Source organism: Nesoenas mayeri, assembly GCF_963082525.1.
Source record: "Nesoenas mayeri genome assembly, chromosome: 9".
Lineage (NCBI taxonomy): Eukaryota > Metazoa > Chordata > Aves > Columbiformes > Columbidae > Nesoenas > Nesoenas mayeri.
In genome coordinates this window covers 16,244,741-16,267,820 of record NC_137557.1, presented here as the reverse complement: position 1 = coordinate 16,267,820, position 23,080 = coordinate 16,244,741, and the positions used below count along the sequence as shown (strand labels likewise).

Here is a 23,080-nt window from a genome sequence, read left to right as displayed (position 1 = left end):
CTATTTCATCTTGCAGGCCGCACGCACCTTCCAGCCACGATACAGCTCAAGTCAGAAAAACCCAACACAAACCAGCTGGAAAGAAGCCTGGGGCTGGCTCTGCCAAGCTGCAGCCCTTTCATGTGGCTCCAGTGCCGCTCGCGCTTTCAAAGAACCGCCGGCGTGCACACAAAACACAATTAGCGAACGTCTCGCATCCCGCTGTGTGTGTTCTGACACTGCCTCATTTGCCGGGGAAAAAAAAACCCCATGCGTGTGGATGTGTGTATACACAAAGGCTTTAAATAGGACCTTGCTTGCATTTTTGCAGCTTTGTTTAAGGGTGTTTTGTTGAATATAAAAGCCTAAAGCAAATATAATCCAGAGAAAGGGTGTTTTTCGTCTTTAATACCCTAGCTGCGTGCATAACACCTGCAGAGCTCCACCACCCCCCGAGGAACGGGTTCCACAGTGTTCCAGGCTGGAAAAAGGCAACTGCTCAGAAAAATGTTGCTACCGGGCAGTGTCCTGCACGCTGGTCCGTTCGGGACGGCGGTGCCAGGTTTAAGCCTTTCAACACACAAAAACGCTCGCTGAGCAAACACAGCTCAGGACAGTCCTCCTCACTTCCACGTGGCAAGGTTTAGTCCTCAGAGACGGATTTCTGCTTGCCTTCTCTCACCTGCAATGTATGTTCACCAAGCGGCCTAAAACACCTGCCTTAGCAAGCCTGGGACTTAAAAAGCAATGATTCTCCTTCTAAGCACAGAGATTTGGGGGCTATGGGAATCCTCAGTACAAACTGGGCACCTGTCCTGCTCAAATCCAAGAGCTAACATCACCAGATTTGGAGTGATGTATTAAAGCTCATGATTCACCTGTTGCCACAATAAGACCAGATGCAAAGGTCTTGTTATGATCCACGTAAGATGCAAACTGCATCACAACTGCCCGATTCTCAGTTTTCTTTGAATTCTCAAGGCGTTGCCACCATTAAAGACAAGACACTTACCTGGAAAGCCCTGTGTTTTCGTCGTGTTAGAATAAACCCTTCGACTCCTTTAGATCAAGTCAGAACTGGCCACTCTTGACCAGTCGGTTACCCATATAAAACACTCACTGCGACTTATTTTCATACATCTATGAAAGGAGAAAATAGAATCACTTTATTTTCACTATACAGACCAAATCCCACCATAAAATAACGAGTGAGCACACACAAATAAAACACCCTGCGCTGAAAAAGAGCCCGTTTCTGCCCTGTGTGCCAGCGCCGCTTCCCGGGAGCAACACCCTGCGACTCCAACGTGCTCCCAGTTCACACCAAGTGCTCCATCTTCCTGTATGCCTCAAAATACTAGTTAGGTACAACACTACTTCATCATCTCTGCTCCCAAGCTATGTCAGCGTCCTGCTCCCGCCCTTGCGCCAAAGCAAGAAGAATTCCTTCTGCAAGGAGGTGAAAGAACCAGTGAGTTGCAGCAGTTGAGAGGCAGAACGATGGCACGCTGCGATCTGCGGCGCGGACGGCAAGACGCAAACACTGATGAGCTAGTTGTACACATGCACGTCGTCACCTCCGGAAAGCTTTCTGCACGTTGCAACTCCTTCTATGCCACGTGCTTTTCACACGGTTTAAAAAAAAAAAAAGCCCTTCTCGGATTTAGCCCATTTAAAGCTGCCAATAACATCGGATTCCGCGTGCTATCAATGGGCATGTTATTGCTTGTAGTAAATGGGAGAAGATGTGGAGCCACACGAGCGATTCGCTCGCGAAGCACCAAGGTCACCGGTGGCCCCACGCGGTTTTACAAACGGGTGGTTGCGGCTGGCACGTCCCGCACCCCCCACACTGCAGTCGTACCATCCTCTACAGAGCACAGGCGGCGTCTTCTCCCAATCGTATTTAAACGCACAAAAGCAGTCAGTGTAAAGAAGTGTTACGGTTAATTTTACAAAGTCCATCGCGTTAGTCTTCGCTGGTTCACCTGAAAAGCAGGTGATCTGTGCGGTCACGGCAAAGGCCAGTGGTGCCAAATCCTCGCGACGCGCACATCCAGAGAAGAGGAGCCGGTGCTGTTCCACATGCTCGCAGCAGACACGCTCTCACAGGGGTTTTCAGGCTGCCGACGACCTGCCTCGCCCATGGCGAACCCAGTCAAAGTGTTTAAGAATCCAGTCTTAACATCTCACACCTCTAATTGAGTGTGAATTTTACAATTAAGTGTCTTTAAGGAGTAATCAAGCAGCTCTTGGGATTTCTTCCAAGCGAACACTGACTCAAAGGCTCAATACAAACTCACAGCGTTCCGTGGGAGCTCCAGCCTGTTCTAGACCCTCAGCCCATCGCCGGTAACAACTCTCTAGATCTTCTCTTGAAGTTACGTCCTGCACAATTACTTTCTTCACTAACACATCCCACCTATCACCTTGTTTTATAGCTACCTATTCTCTTCAAATCAGTTCTGACTGCAAGCGCTGTCCTTAATACATCGAGTATCATAAAACTGATCTATTATTTCCTGCCTACTGGTGCTCCAGATGCAATGCTACCTATAAAAACACACAACTAATCCTTGCAGGAGGTGATCCAAAGCAGCTCTGTTCTCAAACAGCAGATTGGCGAAGGCGGGCTGCAGATTGCAAAGTCTCCGAGTTTTCCATGCCATGAAGTGAGGTAGCAACAAGCAGCCTTTGAAACAGCATTGTCTCCATATTTTTCCCTAATATTAAATCCCTTTTCCACACAATTTAGTGAGTGAACTAAAGGCTTCTCTGGAGCAGCGGAAAAAGAAAGGAGATGGCAAATAAATAACAAATGATAAGAAGAACTAGGCCGATAGTTTTGCAAAGTTTTCCTTTTTGGTACCAGCACTGAGCACTGCTCGTTTTCAGGTGGAGAGAAATACAAAACACCTGTCTCTTTGTGAGCTTAAAGTCCAAGTGACTTCTGCACAATCTGCTTGGCAATCTTGTTAAATTGTTCTCTGTCTTCCCGCCACATCTTGGAGGCGTCTACATTGGCTCCGCTTTCATCGTTTGGCTCTGAAACGAGAAAGACGGAAAGGTAGGTGGGCAGGCAACCGAGCCAGATCCGCGCGCTTTTTCGGAAATGCCCCCATGGTGCCGCTTCCCCCGCTTGGGACTGCAGAAACGCCACCAAAAACCCCCCAACAGCCGCTGGATTCCCAAACGGTCCCATTTAACTGGTGGGAAGAGAATATCACAAGGTAAGAAACGAAGCGCAATTTCTTTTGCTCACGGCCCCAGCAGCCGAGCGCTGGCGCGCACATGGGGTAACACAATGTGGCACCAGAAGCGCCATCAACGGGTTTTCAAACTGCACGCTGCTTCCTGCAAAATGCTTTTTTCTGGTTCTGCGGCTTCGCAGACACAAAGCCCTCCCGTCCAGGCCACCCAAACAGGCTCTGTCACTCTTTGGGATGGCTTGTTCTATTAAAAAACAACAAAACAAACCAAGGAAACCCATAGAATGCTTTCATTTCTGCAACGTCTTTCATCTGAGGATTTCCGAGCGCCTCACAAAGCACATTAAGCCCCTGCAGCTCCAGCGCTTCGTTTTGCACAGAGGTAAACCGAAACACGGGATTCCTCAGGTTTGTGGCCGGCATCCAGCGGGACAACCGTCACGGGATCACTCGAGTCACTGAGGCAGAACACATTCCACCCAGTTTGCTTCTCATACTGGTCCAAATCCACCCCAGACTTCTCGGGCTCACGTCTGTCTCGACACCCTTAAAAACCAGCAGACATGCAGGTCACCCAGCTTGCTGAGCGCAGGCTCGCACGATCTGCGGAGCCAGAGCCTGAGACGCACCGACCACTGATGTTTTGGACTAATTCCCCCAAAAGCTGTGGGAAAACAGGACGCACAGGCAGACAACAGGAGAGAGCAGGTGGGTTTAGGTAAGGCTGACCCACAAACGCAGCTCTCAGCGGCCAGGGAAGCCCAGCGAGGTGCTGTTTGTAACCTCCCAAGAGTAGGTTACTATACTGAAGCTCAAATGGTCCCATGGAAGAACCTGTTGCTCGCTCTCTGATCAACTTTGCTGCTTCTAAACCCTCTAAAATCTTTTCTCGCTCAAAACCGATTCTAAGGGAGCTGGCTCTGGCCTTTTCAGGCAGTTTGGTGGCTCTGTCCACGATGCGGAAAAGGATCCATCTTTCAGAGAGCTGATCCACAGCCCTTGCTGGATTTAGGGAAAGCCATTTAAAAAGCTGTGCAAAAAGATTTTGACACCACCCTTCTTCTCAAGAAGCCTTCCTCTGCAGCAGAGACAGCAGAATGGGGTCCGCTCCCAGGCAATAACAGAAACGGAGGGTGCTGGCTTGTGAAACACAGAGGCCGTGGCCTCCAGTTTACCGTGCTGGTTAGGTCTGGCTGGCAACCCTTCAGCTGCCAAAGCCAAAGCCAGCACAGGCTGTAATCAATAGCACCACGATTCGCGAGAGCTGAACAGACATCAGAGCAAATGCAAAGTGGGAGGACAGGTTTTGTGCAGGAGCAGGGAGCCAGCTGAGCATCCAGACCATCACCACCCACTCAGTTGCTGCTGACCTGCAAGAACTTACTAATTCACTTACTAATTCACTCTTGGGTTGTTTTTTTTCCAATTATTTTCGAAGAACTGGTTTACTAAATAAATACTAGGGCTTCAAGCACTGTGGTTGCTGCTGAGCAGCTTTAAATATCCTTTGCTCACTTCAGAAATCAAGCAGCAAGAAGCAGCTCTAGCTAACTCAGCACCTGCTAATAAAGCGCGGTCCTTACCTGCCAGCATGCTCACAACCGACAGGAGGATCTTCTCCACGCTCTGCACGGGGCTCCACCGCTCAGCGCTGCTCTCGTACCCCATGGGATCATCCCCGGGAGCATGAAGAATAGAGATGCAAACTCTCCCGTCTGGGTAAACTGCAGAAGGACAGGGGATCAACTGTTACTCAGTGGAAACATGTGGCCTCTCCAGATCTTTAGCACAGATGAATGTTTGGACTTGGGCTGAAGCTAAACACGGTTTTAAATTTCCTCTACCAAAGGCAAGAGGATACAAAATCTGAAAGACAAAAATCCTTCCCCAACAGATGCCTGCTGGGAGCACCGTGTCATTCAGTAACCAGCAACAGGCTCCACGGAAAAATAACGAGATGCAGCCTGGTGGAAAGAGGCAAGTATTCATGCACAGACACAGCTCCAAGGAGGTAACCAGTCCTGCCTAAATCAAAGGGTAACAGTCGCACAGTGCCGAATGCACGCTGGAGTCCTCCCCTGCACCGTGACCGTAAAAAGAGCGAAGAAAACTTGCTGTGCTGCAGCGAGGAGGGAAAAGGGTACGTTCCAAACAACATAATTGATCTTATTTTGAACATTACTGGGGTGCAACCAGAAGAGTTCACACTAGTTGTTTTTAATCATAATTGATCTTATTTTGAACATTACCGGGGTGCAACCAGAAGAGTTCGCACTAGTTGTTTTTAATATCGCTTAAAGCTCAGCTGCATTAAAGTGCATGGAGACAAGGTAACCGATCAAATAAGGATGCAGACACCTTCCCCTCCCACCTTTAGCGTCAGCAAAGCATTTGCAACAGTACCAGTCATCCTCACAGACACAGCACTCCACTGATGGCATAATGAGGCCACAGAAATAACGACTGACTGGATAACGAGGCCAAAACAGCTGGATCACAGCAGCACAGCCAAGACAGAGAAGGCCAATCCAGGAAGATGTGCGCATCTTCCCACTTTGTCACTAAGTGTGAATGCAAGACTTGCCATTAGTCGCTACTTTGAAGTTATTTTTGCCGAGAGCATCCATAACACAATTTTATTTTTAAGAGAAGGCAGTTCTGTGGTATCTCTGTTCCCCCAGCACCTAATTCCAACTGCAAAAGGAACACATTTTCCTTTCAATTCCTCTCAAGTGGAGGAGTAAGTACTTAAGTAATAGAAAAAGCACATCACAGCCGCCATTTCTCCAGCCTCTCAAGATAACCAGATCACCGCAATCCCATCCAATCAGAAAGATTCAAGTGTCTACTCCAAGTGATCTCAACTCAAGATTAACATGACCCAGAGTCACGGGGTGTAAAACTTAGAGCTGAGCTGGCCGTCCAGTATGCTCCAGTTAGAGAGCAGTGTAGGGGAAAGGGACCTGGGGGTCCTGGGGACAGCAGGCTGACCATGAGCCAGCACCGGGCCCTTGTGGCCAGGAAGGCCAATGGTACCTGGAGTGGGTTAGAAGGGGGTGGTCAGTAGGTCAGAGAGGTTCTCCTGCCCCTCTACTCTGCCCTGGGGAGACCACACCTGGAATCTTGTGTCCAGTTGTGGCCCCTCAGTTCCAACAGGACAGGGAACTGCTGGAGAGAGTCCAGCGCAGCCACCAAGATGCTGAAGGGAGTGGAGCATCTCCCGGGTGAGGAAAGGCTGAGGGAGCTGGGGCTCTGGAGCTGGACAAGAGGACACTGAGGGGGGACTCATTCCTGGGGATCAATATGGAAAGGGGGAGTGTCAGGAGGATGGAGCCAGGCTCTTCTGGGTGACAACCAGTGACAGGACAAGGGGCAATGGGTGCAAACTGGAACACAAGAGGTTCCACTTGAATATGAGAAGCAACTTGTTGGGGGTGAGGGTGGCAGAGCCTGGCCCAGGCTGCCCAGGGGGGTTGTGGAGTCTCCTTCTCTGCAGACATTCCAACCTGCCTGGACACCTTCCTGTGTAACCTCATCTGGGTGTTCCTGCTCCATGGGGGGATTGCACTGGATGAGCTTTCCAGGGCCCTTCAACCCCTGACATTCTGGGATTCTGTGATTCAGAATTGTGGGAGCTGAGCTGGCCATCCAGCATGTTCCAGTGAACCCACGGAGGCAGCGCCCTGCCAGTCTCAAGCCAAGACCCCAGCCAGAGCTGCAGAGCATTGCAGGGACACGGATCTGCTCATGGGGACAGGTCTTGCCAAGATGTTCAGGTGAATTAGCACAGCCGGAGCAAGGTGCCAACACGGCCACGCTGCTGCCAGGTGCCCCACGCTGCAGAGGTGACAACACAGTGCCCCGGCCACACGGTTCTGCGCTGTGACACGCAGGTGCCTCTTCCACAGGAGAGCAGAAAGACGGGGATTAAACAGGCAAGAATTTGCGCGAGTGGTGCTTCGAGGCGGGAAGAACATAACGACTTCAAGAAACTGCAAAATTCCTTGGAATAGGATGAAATACGTCGATTCCCAGCTGAGATTAAGATTTGTGTCCTGCGGGTGGAGGAACATCAGGTGGGAAGGAAGGACTAGGCAAGAAGGCAGCATCTTACTTTGCTTGCTCTCAAGTGGCAGAGAGATAAGAGCCCTGAACACAGATCCAGCCCATCAAATCTGGGTGATGATGAACAACCTTTACACAATCCCTGTTGATTTAGCAGCAATTGTACAAAGAACGCCAAGCCTGACCCCAGAAAGCAGCGCTCCAGGCTGCAAAAGGCGGCTTTAAGGCTTTCACCTGAGCCAGGCTCAAACTTGTTAGCTGTGCTTGTCATTCCTTCATTAACTTTCGCTGACAAGTTTTAAGATAATATTGTCGCCATCAGAAGTGCAGGGAAAAGGCCAGCAAAGCCTTAATATTAAACGCCTGCAAATGTGTCATCTGCTCGGACAGAGCACTCTGTGTTTCAGAAAGATCCCATCAGAAATGTTACTGGGCTTAATGAGGCAAAAGCCACGCTGCCTAATGGAGCCGCATCCACCACGCTTTGGTGAATAGGAGCAACTCTTCACTCGTTAAAATAACATCAAACTACTTCAATACAACCCGCAGAGCAAGGCTGGAGTCTGTATTAATTCATCAAACCTCACACCATGTCCAGAAGATTTATCTTTAGACTATTTGCACAATAGTTACAAGTATTCCTGAAAGGCAGGGAAATTGTTGGAATCTTTAGTGGACTATGACCAAAAGTTATACTAGGAATAATGTGATAAAGAGAAAGCGACCCTAACAGAGCATAATTGCTGGGAGGCTGAACACTCCTATGACATACAAAAGGTTGGAAAGGGAGAGAACCACCCTTGGTATGGGTGCAAGCCTTTGTTTTTAAGGTGCATGAGCAACCCGCTCCCCCACGTGTCCCGCTGCATCGACTCACTGTTTGGATGGAACATCTCGCACGTGAACCTCATCTTCGGAGGACTTAACGGGTAGTCCAGCGGAAAGCTCAGAATAGCAGGGAAAACCCCGTACTCGAAACAGGTGTCTTCAGGACCCCTAGAAACAGATAAAAAGTTCTTCACCGGAGATTTAGACAGTTTTTTCACTCAAATTCTTGCCTAATGAGACATTTCAGGTTTGGACTATATCATTTTCTCCAGAAGACAAAGAGTTAACACATTCTTACCCCACACCCTGTAAACTTAAATCCAAATATGGGGTTTGGGAGGGAAGGGGAAAATCAAAGCTTGCACGCTAAATTACTAGGAAGGTCACAACACTGCTTAATTAGCAGGGTGTGTCTGGATATAATTGGAGTATCTGGCTCCAAGGCATGTTCCAGGATTTGAGCATCGGCACGTCGAGAGAAAGCAGAGGCAGGTGTGGGACCCCGGTGCCTTTGAAGATGCTGTTAATGCCGCACAAGACAGAGATGTCAAATGCCGTAGCTCCAAAATAACTTATAAAACCTACAGAGATTCAACCTGTCGGTATCGAGCGTAACCACACGTAAACACTTCTCGCAATCTGATGCAAAGAACACGGTGATGCTTTGTAAAGATAACAAACACAGCTCGGGGACCATAACAGAGAGATGCAGGACGAGATGCTTCTTTGCAGACTGAAGGTTCTGTAGTCTGCGCTCCCGTGAGTGCCCGCAGAGAACAAACGGCTTCATCGAGGCTCTTGTAGAAACATTTCCTTCTTGTGTTCATCACGTAGTTCAAAGTGCAATCGAGCTGAGAATCTAAAGGCAAGTATTTTATCCCCCCTACATAAAATATTTTTGGAAGGTGAGCAAAAAAGATTATTAGGCATGATTTATTCACACTTTAAAGTTCTTTCTGGCATGGAGAATGCGGGTTGGAAGGAGGAGGCATTTGGAAGTTGCACCCTAAACATGATCTCCCTTGATGGGAAGGATCACCAAACAAGTTTCATCACTGAAAATCTTAGCCAAGGAAACCTCATGTATTTAGTAAAAAGCTCTTCAGGCAAGGGTTATGCTGCCTGGGAAATATGGTTCAGGAATATAACTCATGTCTCCTCCTCCTCCCAATCCATGTTCTCTGCACCAGAGAGAACATAAAAGTTCGAGGACTCCGAACAGTTAAAACTGCAATGGGTAACCTACAGAAAATCAAGTTCAGCAAAACCCAAAGCCCTGGGAGGCTCAACTCTCTTAAACTTTGGGATTCAAAAGACTTGGCTGGTAGATAAACACAGGAACTACATGATTTAAACCTGAATATTGACACTGGCAGGTAAGATGAGAGAAATGCATCAAAATCCTGCAAAAATGAAAGCTAAACCATCTCAACCATTTTGTTCCCTTTCTGGCCTTTTCCCTTAATTTAATTGGGATTCAGTTCACATCTGAGAGTAAACTGAATGCATTTTTTTTTTGGTAAATATTTTAATTGCAGCTGCATTTGAAAGGCTTATTGTTGAACTTCTAAGAGTATGTACATACGCGCATTGAAAAGCTGGTGGGTGTCTTATGTTCTGTTTTGAGAGCAAACACGCAGCCCTTAAGGGCTCTTCTGTCAAATACGTTAACCCAACACGCTCCATTTTACGCCCCGTATTATGCGAGAAAAATGCTTTTGTTTTAGCCATTCAGGATCAACTTCAAAGAGATTATTCAACTAATCCAAGACAGCATTTGCGAGTACAGAGCGCTCAGGAGGCTGCAACATTTAAACTTGACAGCATCACTTTCGGTTCGTAAAGGACATTTGATGCCATGTAACGGCCCTGTTGAGGACTCGTGAGACATCCAAACGCTTCAGTCGTGCAGGAGATCTAAGACAGGGCAGGAAAATAAGCTGGCTATTATTTAGGCGGGTATCCGCCCAAATTAGGAGGGAAAAGTGCACTGACAAGGACAATTAATTCTATAATCGTAGCTTCACATACATTTGTAAAGGGCTTCTTATTTGCTAATGGATTCTTATTTGTAAAAAGCCCAAACCCCAGTCATTAGATCCCAAAAAGGGGAATTCCACGCTAAACAAAAATCACAAGCCTAATTATAGATCTAATTCCCTTTCTAGACAGGTTTTGGATAAGCAGACTTCAATTTATACCATTTAGCTTTCAAACAATCTTAAGGCTAATAAAGTTTTTAGCAATTACGTGGTTTTGCGTCTTTTGGGGAGAAACTTCAATAGCAACACACAGTTGTATATGCCAAGCAAAGGCGGCAAAACTTGGTCTTGAAACGTTAAATTCACTAATTTGCACAATACGATGCAGCACCAAGGAAGCGAGGGCACCGCGCTAAACGCTCCTGACGTGCTGGGGATATTTATCGTCACAAATAAGCCACCCGGTTGCAAAGACATGGCTTTCATAAATACTCAAATCCAGCTACTGTTTGAGGTCTTACCAAAAGGGTGTGTTTTACACCAGGCTCCGAGCCGACGCTGTTCAGGAAGATTTTCACACTGTATTTTCAGTTCTGGATCTATTATACTCACCTTGGGAGCACAGGAACTGTTCTATCGTTTAGACATGTCAATACAGCCTTAACATTTATATATTGAACATTTATCCAGCACTGCTGCTGCAGGCAAGAACACCAGAAATACAAATTATTACTATAATTATTATAAAAGGCATTATTTTTATCTCCGAGCCAAGCTCTTGCATCACTCTGTGTAACATTAACCAGCCCACTCCTGAACTGATAAACAGACAATGTCTTGTCTCTCTTAGGTCTCCTTTTTATCTTATTTTCTTTCCATTTATTTGCCATTCCATGTGCTCTAGTTTTACCTAAATCGAGGGGAAAAAAATAAGTACTCCATTCTCTTCATTATTACACTACTTACCTTTTGTGCTTCATCTGTCTGCAAATTGGAAGCCACCTTTAATTCCCTCATCTGCACCCCTTCCATTCCCAGAATCTCACACAGCACATTTGAGATTACAAAACATTTGAGATTATCACAAATACAAACAAGTCATTTAGCTCTGCTTTCCAAATGTCCGTAAACACTTCTGCTCATGGAGTTTTGTAAAGAGATGAAAGTGGCCCAACGTGTTTAGGGTAAACATGTTGCTATTGTACCACAGCTTCAGAATATAGCAGATCTTCAAATATAATTTCATTATGACACACACACAATACAGAAACCAAAATTAAAGCACCTCCGCCTCTCATTTTGTGCTGACAAAGACCTGAAGCTCAATACTCAGCACTTTAAAGGGCTTTCAAGTCTGCGAGCAGCTCCTCTGTGTTTAAGAATCTGTTATGGGAAACATCAGAAAAAGTCTTTTCAACGAATCAAATCCAAAAGTATTCTGTGTCCCCCTCACAAAAGCTCCACTCAATCTGCTACAAGAAAGCACCAATAAGCAGGAATTTCCTTCCATAAGTGCATTAAATCCTCCGGGAATTCTACGCTCCAAGCTGGCTGAACTGAAATCTGGCACATCATCACGTGTTTCAGAACAACGACGACTATCCCATTTGCAGGGAGAGAAAGCACAAGACACTGGAGCCAAAAATCTTTGGTGTCGGGCAGTAAATTACCTCTGCTAAGTGTTTGTTTTGAGAGGACTGCGCTACCGGGAGCACCAGCTGCTCGTCACAGAGAAATCCCTGCGCACAAGCGAGATGTTTGCCAACTCTTCATATCAGTCAGCAAACGAGCAGCGCTAATCCAAACTTACCAAGGCCTAAAATAGCTCAGCTTGCCCTGAAGTAGGATCACCCACGCGGGCAGCTTGTGTGGAATAAATGATGTGCTGCGGCTCGGGACGCTTTTGTGTTGGTTGCGTGCTTGATCCCAAGAGACAGAAATCTGGGGTTTCAGCTCCGGATAACACGCTCGGAGCAAAGCGGTGTAGGAGGATCCCACCAGCACCCATGCGAGCTGAGAATGTCCCCAGTCAGCAGGGAAAAGCTGCCAGAAGGTCATGCTGTCCCCCGCACCCCTGACCCTGCCCGGAGGAAATCCCCAGATCTTCATAAAGGATTCACAGAATCCCAGAATGTGAGGGGTTGAAGGGCCCTGGAAAGCTCATCCAGTGCAATCCCCCCATGGAGCAGGAACACCCAGATGAGGTTACACAGGAAGGTGTCCAGACGGGTTGGAATGTCTGCACAGAAGGAGACTCCACAACCTCCCTGGGCAGCCTGGGCCAGGCTCTGCCACCCTCACCCCCAACAAGTTGCTTCTCATATTTAAGTGCAACCTCCTGTGTTCCAGTTTGCACCCATTGCCCCTTGTCCTGTCACTGGTTGTCACCCAGAAGAGCCTGGCTCCATCCTCCTGACACTCCCCCTTTCCATATTGATCCCCAGGAATGAGTCCCCCCTCAGTCTCCTCTTGTCCAGCTCCAGAGCCCCAGCTCCCTCAGCCTTTCCTCACACGGGAGATGCTCCACTCCCTTCAGCATCTTGGTGGCTGCGCTGGACTCTCTCCAGCAGTTCCCTGTCCTGCTGGAACTGAGGGGCCACAACCGGACACAAGATTCCAGGTGTGGTCTCCCCAGGGCAGAGTAGAGGGGCAGGAGAACCTCTCTGACCTACTGACCACCCCCTTCTAACCCACCCCAGGTACCATTGGCTTCCTGGCCACAAGGGCCCAGTGCTGGCTCATGGTCACCTTGCTGTTCCCAGGACCCCCAGGTCCCTTTCCCCTACACTGCTCTCCAATAGCTCGTTCCCCAACTTACACTGGAACCTGGGGTTGTTCCTGCCCAGTTACAAGACTCTACACCTTCCCTTGTTATATTTCATTAAATTTCTCCCCACCCAACTTGAATCTTCAAATCTAGAGCCTGGATCTAACCTGACAACCGACCAGCAGCTTCAAGAGACCCTTAGCAGTTTGGAGCTTCTTCATCTTTTAATTCTGCAGCATTTGCGGAAATTGTCAGAACTGACTTAACAAAGGTCTCTTTTCCTCTCCTGTTTTAGAGCTTTATTTTGTAAAAATCACCAGTTATTCCATGTACTCAAAGCTCCCAAAGAAGGGTACAGCATGAGTAAGGGAGTACAAACAAGAGAGAAGATAACTCCTAAGATATTGGGCAAGATTTTGTCTTTTCACGGCAAGTTCTACAATCAGATGTGCTGCAGTTGAGTTGTGATGGAGATTCAAGGCACATATCGCTCTCTGAACTGCCTGAAAGGAGCTTGGAGCCAGGGGGGACGGGCTCTGCTCCCCAGGAACAAGCACCAGGAGCAGAGGAAACGGCCTCAAGTTGTGCCAGGGGAGGTTGAGGTTGGATGTGGGGAACAATTTGTTCCCCAAAGGGCTGTGGGGCATTGGAACAGGCTGCCCAGGGCAGTGCTGGAGTCACCATCCCTGGAGAGTTGGATAGACGGACATGAGGTTCTCAGGATATGGGGCAGTGCTGGAGTCAGGTTATGGTTGGACTCGATGATCTTTAGGGGCTTTTCCAACCAAAATGATTCTATAGTTCTCTGGTTTTGCTATGAACAGCTGTGCCCATCCGTTGGGGAGCAGAAGGGTGAGGACACAGATTTGTAAAGAAGTCTTTGTCCCCCAAAAAACACAACAGCTCTTCACCAACATAAGAGCTTTCTACATGGAATCACTGCACCCAAGGTCTTTACACCACCAGCTGATGCAGGAAGTGTAAAGCATTTCAAAATATTTTTTGTTTTAAATCTGAATATTTCCTAAGATCAATTCCCTTCCATTTTCCTAGAAAAAAATTGAATAGCAAGTAACCTAATATTAGACACTGATTTTTTTCTCCTGTCACTGGTAATCTGCGTATTTTGCTGCACTTCATACATGAGAAAAACCTGCCCTGTATTTGCATTCGAGTAATGTTCCCAACAGCTTTCTGTGATCTACAGGCAATTCATTGTTTCCTGTTGCGTTAGTATATGTGATGTATATGCAAGGGAGCTCAAATGAGGTTTGCTGTCGAATTTTTAAGTCCGCCCAGTGTTGGGCAGACTCCTGTGCAACAAATGGTCACGTAAGTCCCAATGTTGCCTCTGGCACACTGTTTAAATTACAAATCTAATTCCCAACCACAGGTAGGCCAAGGTCGATGTCACGCAGAACTGATATTATTACTTTTTACATTCTAGTTCTCCTGGAAGCCAATCATAGCGTGCAAGTGCTGATTTCAGATACAAAACAGTATCAACTCACATTATCAGAGCTTCCCATTCGAAGAAGTTCTCTTCATTCATGGGACCTACGGAGAACAAACCAAAACCAACGCTTTGAGCTGCCTGAACACAGGGCTGCGACATCACCCAGCACAAACCCGCTCAGCTCCTCACCTGCAACAATCCCTTCTGGCGGGTTCAGCGTCAGCTCTGTGGAAACAAAAGCACAAGGAAGGTTAACAAAGCTTGCAAACCTGAGCATTTCAGCTGGAGAAAACACCCCTGGAGAAAAGCCCGAGGACACCATGGGAGGATTTTTCTGGCCATGCTTTACTGGGCAGGCTCCACATCCCAAGTATCTCACTGCTGACAGTTTAACTTCTTCATGCAAGACATTTTTCTGGGTAAAAACATTTGGCATTTTGTGGGAACACTTTAAAACTGAGAAGGAAGAAAAAATCCTCGTTGCACACAGCACGGGGAGATCTGCAGGTGATGGGTTGTGTTCCTGTAACCTCTGTGCACCACCTCGGACTTGACAGCATCTCAACACAAACCCCAAAACAACACAAGAAGTTGGAGAAGCAGAAGCAAGAGGTATTAGCAGTTCTGTTCCTTGAATTCTACCCGACTCCCCCGGGGTGGCCTGGAAAGCATCAGTAAAAAAAGCAGCAGCAACAAAGCAGGCGCAGCAAGTTCGTGTCCATTAACCCTGACTTTCTGTAGGAAACTGGTAAAATTCCCAATTCCTACAATCGCCTCCAGCATCAGCACCTCATTTCAAGCCTGCTGAAGCTCAGTGCTCTGATAAAATAATAACCAGTTTTTCCTAATGTCTAGTGCAATGACCATCAACTTCCAGTTCATAAAGTCCTGTGGGCTGGTAGCAACCAGCGAGGAAACAGCCTCGAGTTGCACCAGGGGAGGTTTAGATGGGATATTGGGAAAAAACTCTTTACTGAAAGGGTTGTGAAACAGTGGGACAGGCTGCCCAGGGGAAGTGACTCACCATCCCTGGAGGGGTTGAACAGACGTGGAGATGAGGTTCTCAGGGACATGGGGCAGGTTATGGTTGGACTCAATGATCCTGAGGGTCTCTTCCAACCAAAATGATCCTATGATTCTAAAGTCCAGGCATGCACAGGCAACCCCTAAAGCTGAGGTCCAGGGGGCTGGACACCAGCCTCACAGCCCCAAGCCAGACACGGGGCAGCTGGTGGGACCGGTGGCAGGAGGTGACACTCCCAGAGTGTCAGATCGGAGAAGGTGGCAGTAATTAGGTCAACTTAATTAAGGGCTGTGAGCTGCTTAACTAGAACAGTATTTCCTAACCGGTGGCCTGTGGAGCGCTAGTGACCCGTACCACACAACACAGGACTGCAGAATGTCAGGGGCTGGAAGGGACCTGGAAAGCTCATCCAGTGCAATCCCCCCATGGAGCAGGAACACCCAGATGAGGTTACACAGGAAGGTGTCCAGACAGGTTGGAATGTCTGCAGAGGAGGAGACTCCACAACCTCCCTGGGCAGCCTGGGCCAGGCTCTGCCACCCTCACCCCCAACAAGTTGCTTCTCATACTTCAGTGGAACCTCCTGTGTTCCAGTTTGCACCCATTGCCCCTTGTCCTGTCACTGGTTGTCACCCAGAAGAGCCTGGCTCCATCCTCCTGACACTCCCCCTTTCCATATTGATCTCCATGAATGAGTCACCCCTCAGCCTCCTCAAGTCTCCTCTTGCAGCTGCAAGAAACACCACACGTGTTCCCACTCATGAAAATGAGCACAAACGCAGATCCGGGGAACACGGGAAGTCACAAACCGATAAAGAGACACTCGGCCTCACTTCTGTTAAGCTATATGTGAAAATTGTTGGTAGCATTGCAGAAAAAGCAGCTAAATTACTGTTGGATTCAGCAACTCACTGAGATAGGCTGGAAGGGAAGAGAGCAAAGCTCTTCGGTCTGCTCAGAGCGCCAGGAGCTGCGCCACAGAGCTCTGTTCGAGAGCCCAGCAGCAGATGGGAACGGGCTGTTACAGTTTCTCCCGACGTTAAGGAGCCGGTTTTTCCAGCTTGGTAGCAGGTCTCCACCAGCTTTTCGTGTTGATGTTTTGAGAGACAGAAAGAGGGAGATGTCAAATCCAGGAGCTCCTGGAATCACTTTGCTCCATCTTGTGGCTCTCTCTAGAAGGAAGAGCCAAACCCAGCTGAGCTCGGGGTCTGTATGAGGATGGAGGTTCAATTCTCCGCCTTGCCCACCTCTCCCCTCAAGAGACAGGAGAGAGAGGTTACCATCCTTACAAATCAAGAGAAGCGGCAACTGGGCAGCGCAGGAGCACATGAGCTTTGATTTTCGAGTGAATGCTGCTATACTTGGCCAGTGAGGAAGGAAAAAGTCCCTTTTCCACGTGGGTGGTGACATCCTACCCCGTGATTTCTCTAGAGTTGCTCCAAGGGAAATTGGGAGCACAGCTTTCGGGAACTACACAGCAGGAATCACCACTTGCTGATAAAGCACCAGCCTCTTCAGTCTTACCAGAGCCTCCAAAATGGGGTAATTTTAACGGAATGGCAGGGTGGATCTTTCCAAAGAGCATGTGATCACTGCAATTATTTTAACCTTTAGCTGCTGAAGTCAGCTAGGCCAAACAGTGTCCTGCCCCATCTCCTCGGCCACCCCGGCCCTCCGTGGTGCCCTCTCAGGCGAGCGGCATGGCACAAAAGGACCGTGTCAGGGGAACCCATCCACACTTCTGTCTGCATTGAGTTTGGCCTCCTGGTCTGCAAGACACAACCCCCACGGTTGGAAGCGTTTCCCAAGAAAGCTGTCCCTCCTGCAAGTGCCATCCCAGGCTGTCCCCTGGGCTGGCCCCTCAGGACACACTGTGCCAGCGCACGGTCACACTCCGGCCAACACCACCCCACAGCCTCAAACACCGACCTGCCACCGCTGTTCCTGCGCAGGCTGGCTCCCTGGAACAGCAGGAGCTGAGGCCTCTGCGTGTGCGGAGTGGGGACAACATCCAACACAAGGTGCTGATGGGGAAATGTCCATCCTGAAGGGACACCAGTTACCTGAGAGAGGAAGCTTGCACAAACTCAGAGCCACCCCCCCATCCCTTTTCTCCAAGTGGCAAGAACGACTTTGCGGGAGCCCTTGGTGCAGCAGCTACTTCACAGACTCCCAGAATGTCAGGGGTTGGAAGGGACCGGGAAAGCTCATCCAGTGCAATCCCCCCATGGAGCAGGAACACCCAGATGAGGTTACACAGGAAGGTGTCCAGGCGGGTTGGAATGTCTGCACAGAAGGAGACTCCACAACCTCCCTGGGCAGCCTGGGCCAGGCTCTGGGAAGAAGTTTCTTCCCATATTCAAGCGGAACCTCCTTTGTTCCAGTTTGCACCCATTGCCCCTTGTCCTGTCACTGGTTGTCACCCAGAAGAGCCTGGCTCCATCCTCCTGACACTCCCCCTTTCCATATGGATCCCCAGGAATGAGTCCCCCCTCAGTCTCCTCTTGTCAAGCTCCAGAGCCCCAGCTCCCTCAGCCTTTCCTCACACGGGAGATGCTCCACTCCCTTCAGCATCTTGGTGGCTGCGCTGGACTCTCTCCAGCAGTTCCCTGTCCTGCTGGAACCACAACTGGACACAATATTCGAGGTGTGACTGTGGGTCCAGGCACAAAACCTCCAAGGAGTGGAACTTTGTGATCCGTGTGACAGCCAAGGCGGGGGTGGAGCTGCTAACAATGGGCAGGCAGAGCCAGGCCAGCACTGTCCTGGGCTGGTACCACACGTGGTGCTAACAGGATAGAGTGGCCCCTGGAGCACACAGCGGGTGGGAAAGCCCTCGGCATTCCTACGGAGCAACTGCATGAGCAGCAACATCCTATTAAGGGATTCCAAGCTGTGGAAGGATGAGAACATGGAAAAAAAAAAAAAAGGTTAAAACAGCAGGTCAAATAAGGGATCAGGTTTGAAAGAGGTAAAGGGAGATGGTGATAGGAGCAGAGGAAACGGCCTCAAGTTGCACCAGGGGAGGTTGAGGTTGGATGTGGGGAACAATTTCTTCCCCAAAGGGCTGTGGGGCATTGGAACAGGCTGCCCAGGGCAGTGCTGGAGTCACCATCCCTGGAGAGCTGGACAGACGGAGATGAGGTTCTCAGGACACGGGGCAGTGCCAGGGGTGGGGAACAGTTGGACTCGATGATCTTGAGGGTCTCATCCAACAAAAATGATTCTGTGATTCTAAGGCCATGAAAAGTCTCTGTGGAAAACAAAGGAGCAGCAGAGTCAGGAGAAGCTGAGGCTGGCAGCTGCTGCTGGGAGGAAGAAAAGGCACTTGAACATCACCTCAAGCCGAGGCCCTGGGGGGCCTCTCTAACCGCTCACACGTGACGGGTGCCGGTGACTCAGAGCAACATCTCTCTCAAGCATTTGGAGCGGGTTCCATCTCCGCATCCTCCAGGAGGCAGCTGGCTGGGCTCGCTGGGTGCTTTTGCTGCACACAGTCAGGGGATTTGCTTTCAAATTCTAACACAACGAAGTCCCAGCTTGTAGAACCACAGCTACGCTTCACCTTAAAGCTTTGCTTATAAGCCGAGACTGAATGAACTGAGGCTGTCGCTAGTGAAGTGTGACACTCCTATTAAATTTGGGGCGGATTTGAGTGCGCACACAATCAACGCCTCCCTTGTCACTCCACTGCTCATTATGGGGTTATTATAAGGCAAATTATGCCATGGCCAAAAGGAACTGAAAACCGCACCTCCTGGTTAAAGAGGTTAATAAAAAGACTGATCACATTCTTAAAAGAGAAGTTCAACAGCATGCTTCCTAAAAACTGCATCAATTCAGTGTATCTCCAAGGCAATTACACACACAAGGCTCAGGAAATATTCAGGGCACGTACACACTTTGGTGTCTGACAGCACCCGGACTGAGACCTTAGAAACCAGAATCTGCTTCTTTCTACTCTGTCAGAAATTCTGTTTTCTCCTCTCTTCTCTGACGACGCATCCAAAGGGCACAAGGTGGTTTGAGCTCAGGCGGGCGCAGGGGGTGTTGGGGATGTTTCCTCAGCATCCTGCTCGGGAAAGGGCATTTTGGAAGCGGTTAATGTTCCTCCCCATCACAACCCACACCCGCAGCTCCGCACCAGCTCTCTCCGAGCAATAAGGACCCACCGAAGCGCTGCCAGGTTCTGTACGTGAATTCTCAAATCTCAGAATTAACGCAAATCTAATCTTTTTAGAGGCAACAGCACTCCCAGTGATACCTCTTGACATTACAGTCTGCTGCTCTATTGCCTGTTTGTACCAGAAGTGAAATAAAGTGCAAATAGGTGCTAAAATTCTTGCATCTCTACCGATTTAACACTTTCAAAGTAACCCATTTTAGATTTAAAAGCTCAGCCAGTGATAAGATCACACAGCCAGGAAACAATAAATGTAGATAAAGGAGGTTTCCATCTCTTAACTCTCACAAACATAAGCTGCTATTGAGAGACTAATTTCAGGCTTTAATACTATTCTAAATCCAGAATTAAGAACAAACATATGCTCTAACACAAATTATGCCCCTTTTTTATACCTGATATTTTGGAAATCTTTATCTAAATTAATTCTGGCAGAGTAAAAAAAAATAAACTTGAATAAAAATGAGACAGCAAAAAGTCATCGTACTCTAAACATGCAGGGATCTGAATGAGAACAACAAAAAAGGAAGGGAAAATAGTGTCATTTCACAGTCTCTCCCAAAATGGATTCATGTATTTGGGCTCCAACAGGCAGCAACCCCTCACAATGTCCGGCATTTTTCATATAAGGTAACAATAAACCTTTATTTAAAGATTTAAGCATGTGTGTGTGCGTACAGAGTAAATCAGACCGAAAAAAAGAAATACATCAGGAATACACATGGTGAGGAGTTCACTGAGCCCCAGCCCTGGACAGGACTTGCTCTTTTTCTGCAAAAAGAGGCAGCACACCCCCCTACAACTAGAAACTAGATTCTCTTTTCCAAAATAACTTTTGCTGAACACGGACAAAAAAGCTTCTGAAGAGCTATAATGAACCGCCCAGTCTAAGGAAGGGTTATAATTCAGGCTCAGTTCTGGGTTTTGTAGCAAAGCTGGACGAGAGCACCCACTAAAGGGCAGTGACAGCCCTGGAGCCGCACACGTAGCACAGCGATAGCCATGGAAAAGTTTGGCTTGTTGCGCTTCCGCAACGTGGCGCTCCAGAAATCAAAGCATCATACTCTTAGTCATTGTAGGTCACGTTCATTTCTAACGTTATGTTTAATTAGAGTCAGGGAAGTATTTATAAAGGAAGACCAAAAGCGAGACGTTACCTCAGCTCGTGTGTTACCCTGGGAAACCACGCAGAGAAGCTTCACGTAACATCTGCCTGTAGCATTAAGCCAAATACTTTTTTATTCTCTTTAAAAATCACTTTTTGCTCCAGAATTCGGCCACACAAGACATTCTAGTAAGATCTCAGCGCTTCCTAACAACAACGCTTTTTGGGACTAGAGGGAATTAGATAAAAGCCGAGTCTATTTGCAGCCGCCTTTCTGGTCAGCGCCCTGGATTACAACAGCAAACCACAGGTTTCTGGGACACGCTCTCACACCAGCTTTACTGGCACGATGGCCCCAGCGGGGCCGGCTCAGCACCCTGAGAGCTGACAATGGCCCCAGCAGGGCCAGCTCAGCACCCTGAGAGCTGAGCCCCAGCAAACAAACACCCATCGGATGGTGCCACTCAGAGACCCATGCTCTGCACAGCAAGAATCAACGCGGGAAGCACACTGATAAATCCTCGATTTTGCACAGGTTGGAGTCTTCCACTTGATGGGAAAGTGTGAGAGAACTCCTTGTCCCTGGAAAACGTCAGAGGCTCTGGACATTTCGGGGGCTCTGCGAATCCTGGACAACTCGGGGGCTCTGTGAACACCCTTCATGGGAGCAAGAGGCCAGTTCTTACAGCCTAACTCCATCCTTCCCTTACCAAACATTTCTTATGCTCTCCATTCTACTTCCCTGCCTCAAATAAAAGCCAGAATATCAGAGACTAAAAGCAACTAGGTAAACAAACAAACAACAATATTCTTGCCAAAAAAAGGCACCTTTGGACACCTCGTGAGCTCACAGGGGGACACGGGGTGTCCGGGGGCTCCCGGGCCGGCCAGGGTCACAACTACCTGGTCACATCTCAACAAACAAGTCGCTAAATCCCAGTTTACACACAGTCACTAACCGCCGCGTTCGCATCAACGTCTTGACGAACACCTCTAATTGTCTTTGCGGTGTAACAGGGGCTGCCGTGCCTGCACTTTGTTCCACATGGAAAATTTAGCCAGGAATAAAAAACAAAAAGAGTGGGCCGCTCCGCCCGGTCCCGCCACCGCCCCGTGTCCGCGCTGCACGGACCCGCCACCGGACACCGCAGGTCGGTTCCCCCGGGCCTGGTGCCGCCGCAGCCGCTCCCGGAGCCGCCTCTGCCCCGTAGCCCCCGTCCTGGTGTCGCTGCGGGGCACAGGGAGCGGCCCGCGGCCTGTCCCGATGCCGACCCCTCCCACAGGATCCCGTGAGGAGCCCGCGGTGACCCCGGCCCCGCCGCTCCCCGACTCACGCTTGTACTCGGCCATCAGCCGCTTCAGCGCCGTCCCCGCCATGGCGCGGGCCCGCCGCCACTTCCGGGCGGGCGGCTACACGGGCCAGGACGCCTGCACCGCAGCGCCGCTCCGCCCCTTCCTCCTCTATGGTGCGCGGCCGGTCCTCCAGCTCCCGTCTGGGCCGCGCATGCGCAGCGCCGAGCACCCCCCGTGGGCAGGGGAAGTCGGTTAGAGCAGCAGCGGTTAATGGGGCGGCGGGCGCGTCAGGGCTGCAGGAGCGCTGGGAAACACCCGGCTGCAGAAACTAGAGCTGCTCTGCAGGGAAGGGAGGCGAAAAGAGCGCAAAAAAGTTGTGTTTTGCAGCAAAAAGTTCTGTTTCGCAGGAAAAAAACTAAAAAGGTTTTATTTTTGCAGGTGCTTCTGCCACCTCGGGAGTCTCAGAGGGGGACGGGAGGGTCGGGGCACAGGGAGCGTGAGGCAGGAGCTAGAGTACCAAACTAGATTTACTGTGTACAAGAGGAAAGGACGACAAATAAATGTACAAATCGGTGAACAGACGTACAAGAAAATGAAAACAAGGGCTTTTCCAGCAAGATTTCCAGCAAGCAGGAGATGATCCAATGGTCACAGGGGCAGGTAACGATCCCGCGGAGCAGTGAACAAGCTACGGAGTGACAACAGGACGGAAAAGGTCATCTGCAACAGACTCCACCGCAGCACAGGGCTCAAACCTGGCACAGAAACGCACTTAAAACTCACTTTTGGGAGGCAGCAGCACAGAGAATCACGTTTTTTTTGAACACAGGCACACATGTATCCCTTTCCCTGCTCACTGGGTTCGTGACAGCTCTTCTGCGCAGCTTGTGGATATTGAAAGGTGCTTTTATTTCCGCCCCCCCCCCCCATTTATCACTTTTCTCTACCAAAAGCAAGTATTAAAATAAAGTGGAGGCTGCACGCTTCTAATTGCCGCTGAGGAATAAAGACCCACATGAAAGGCAGCAGGAGGACGGCGACAGGTTCAGCTCAGCTGCAGCGGCAGGTTTCGCTTTTTATAAACTCTTTTTATAAACTCGCGCAACAAAACAACGCCGCCGCTCCATCGCGAGCGGTGGTTTTTGGACCAGCTGCTCTGCTAACTCCAGTTCCAACAATAATTCAGCAC

At 49.1% G+C, this 23,080-nt stretch overlaps 1 protein-coding gene across 5 annotated transcripts; it reads right to left on the bottom strand.

Annotated features, from left to right (window-relative positions):
• Positions 1-1,105: 1,105 nt before the first annotated feature.
• UBE2G2 (ubiquitin conjugating enzyme E2 G2) lies at positions 1,106-23,048 on the bottom strand. 5 transcript variants are annotated; one of them, XM_080349299.1, is made up of 8 exons: positions 22,478-22,942; positions 21,933-22,230; positions 17,240-17,354; positions 14,476-14,511; positions 14,342-14,387; positions 8,131-8,249; positions 4,772-4,912; positions 1,106-3,024 (listed from the first exon to the last, which is right to left on the bottom strand). In XM_080349299.1, exons 3-8 carry the CDS (start codon positions 17,319-17,321, stop codon positions 2,912-2,914), a joined length of 537 nt encoding a protein of 178 aa, XP_080205425.1. In that variant the 5' UTR covers positions 17,322-17,354; positions 21,933-22,230; positions 22,478-22,942; the 3' UTR covers positions 1,106-2,911. The 5 variants fall into 5 exon arrangements, with proteins under 5 accessions (XP_080205425.1, XP_080205426.1, XP_080205428.1 ...); XM_080349300.1 differs by lacking the exon at positions 17,240-17,354; XM_080349302.1 differs by lacking the exons at positions 17,240-17,354; positions 21,933-22,230 and having other exon boundaries at positions 22,907-23,048.
• Positions 23,049-23,080: the final 32 nt, after the last annotated feature.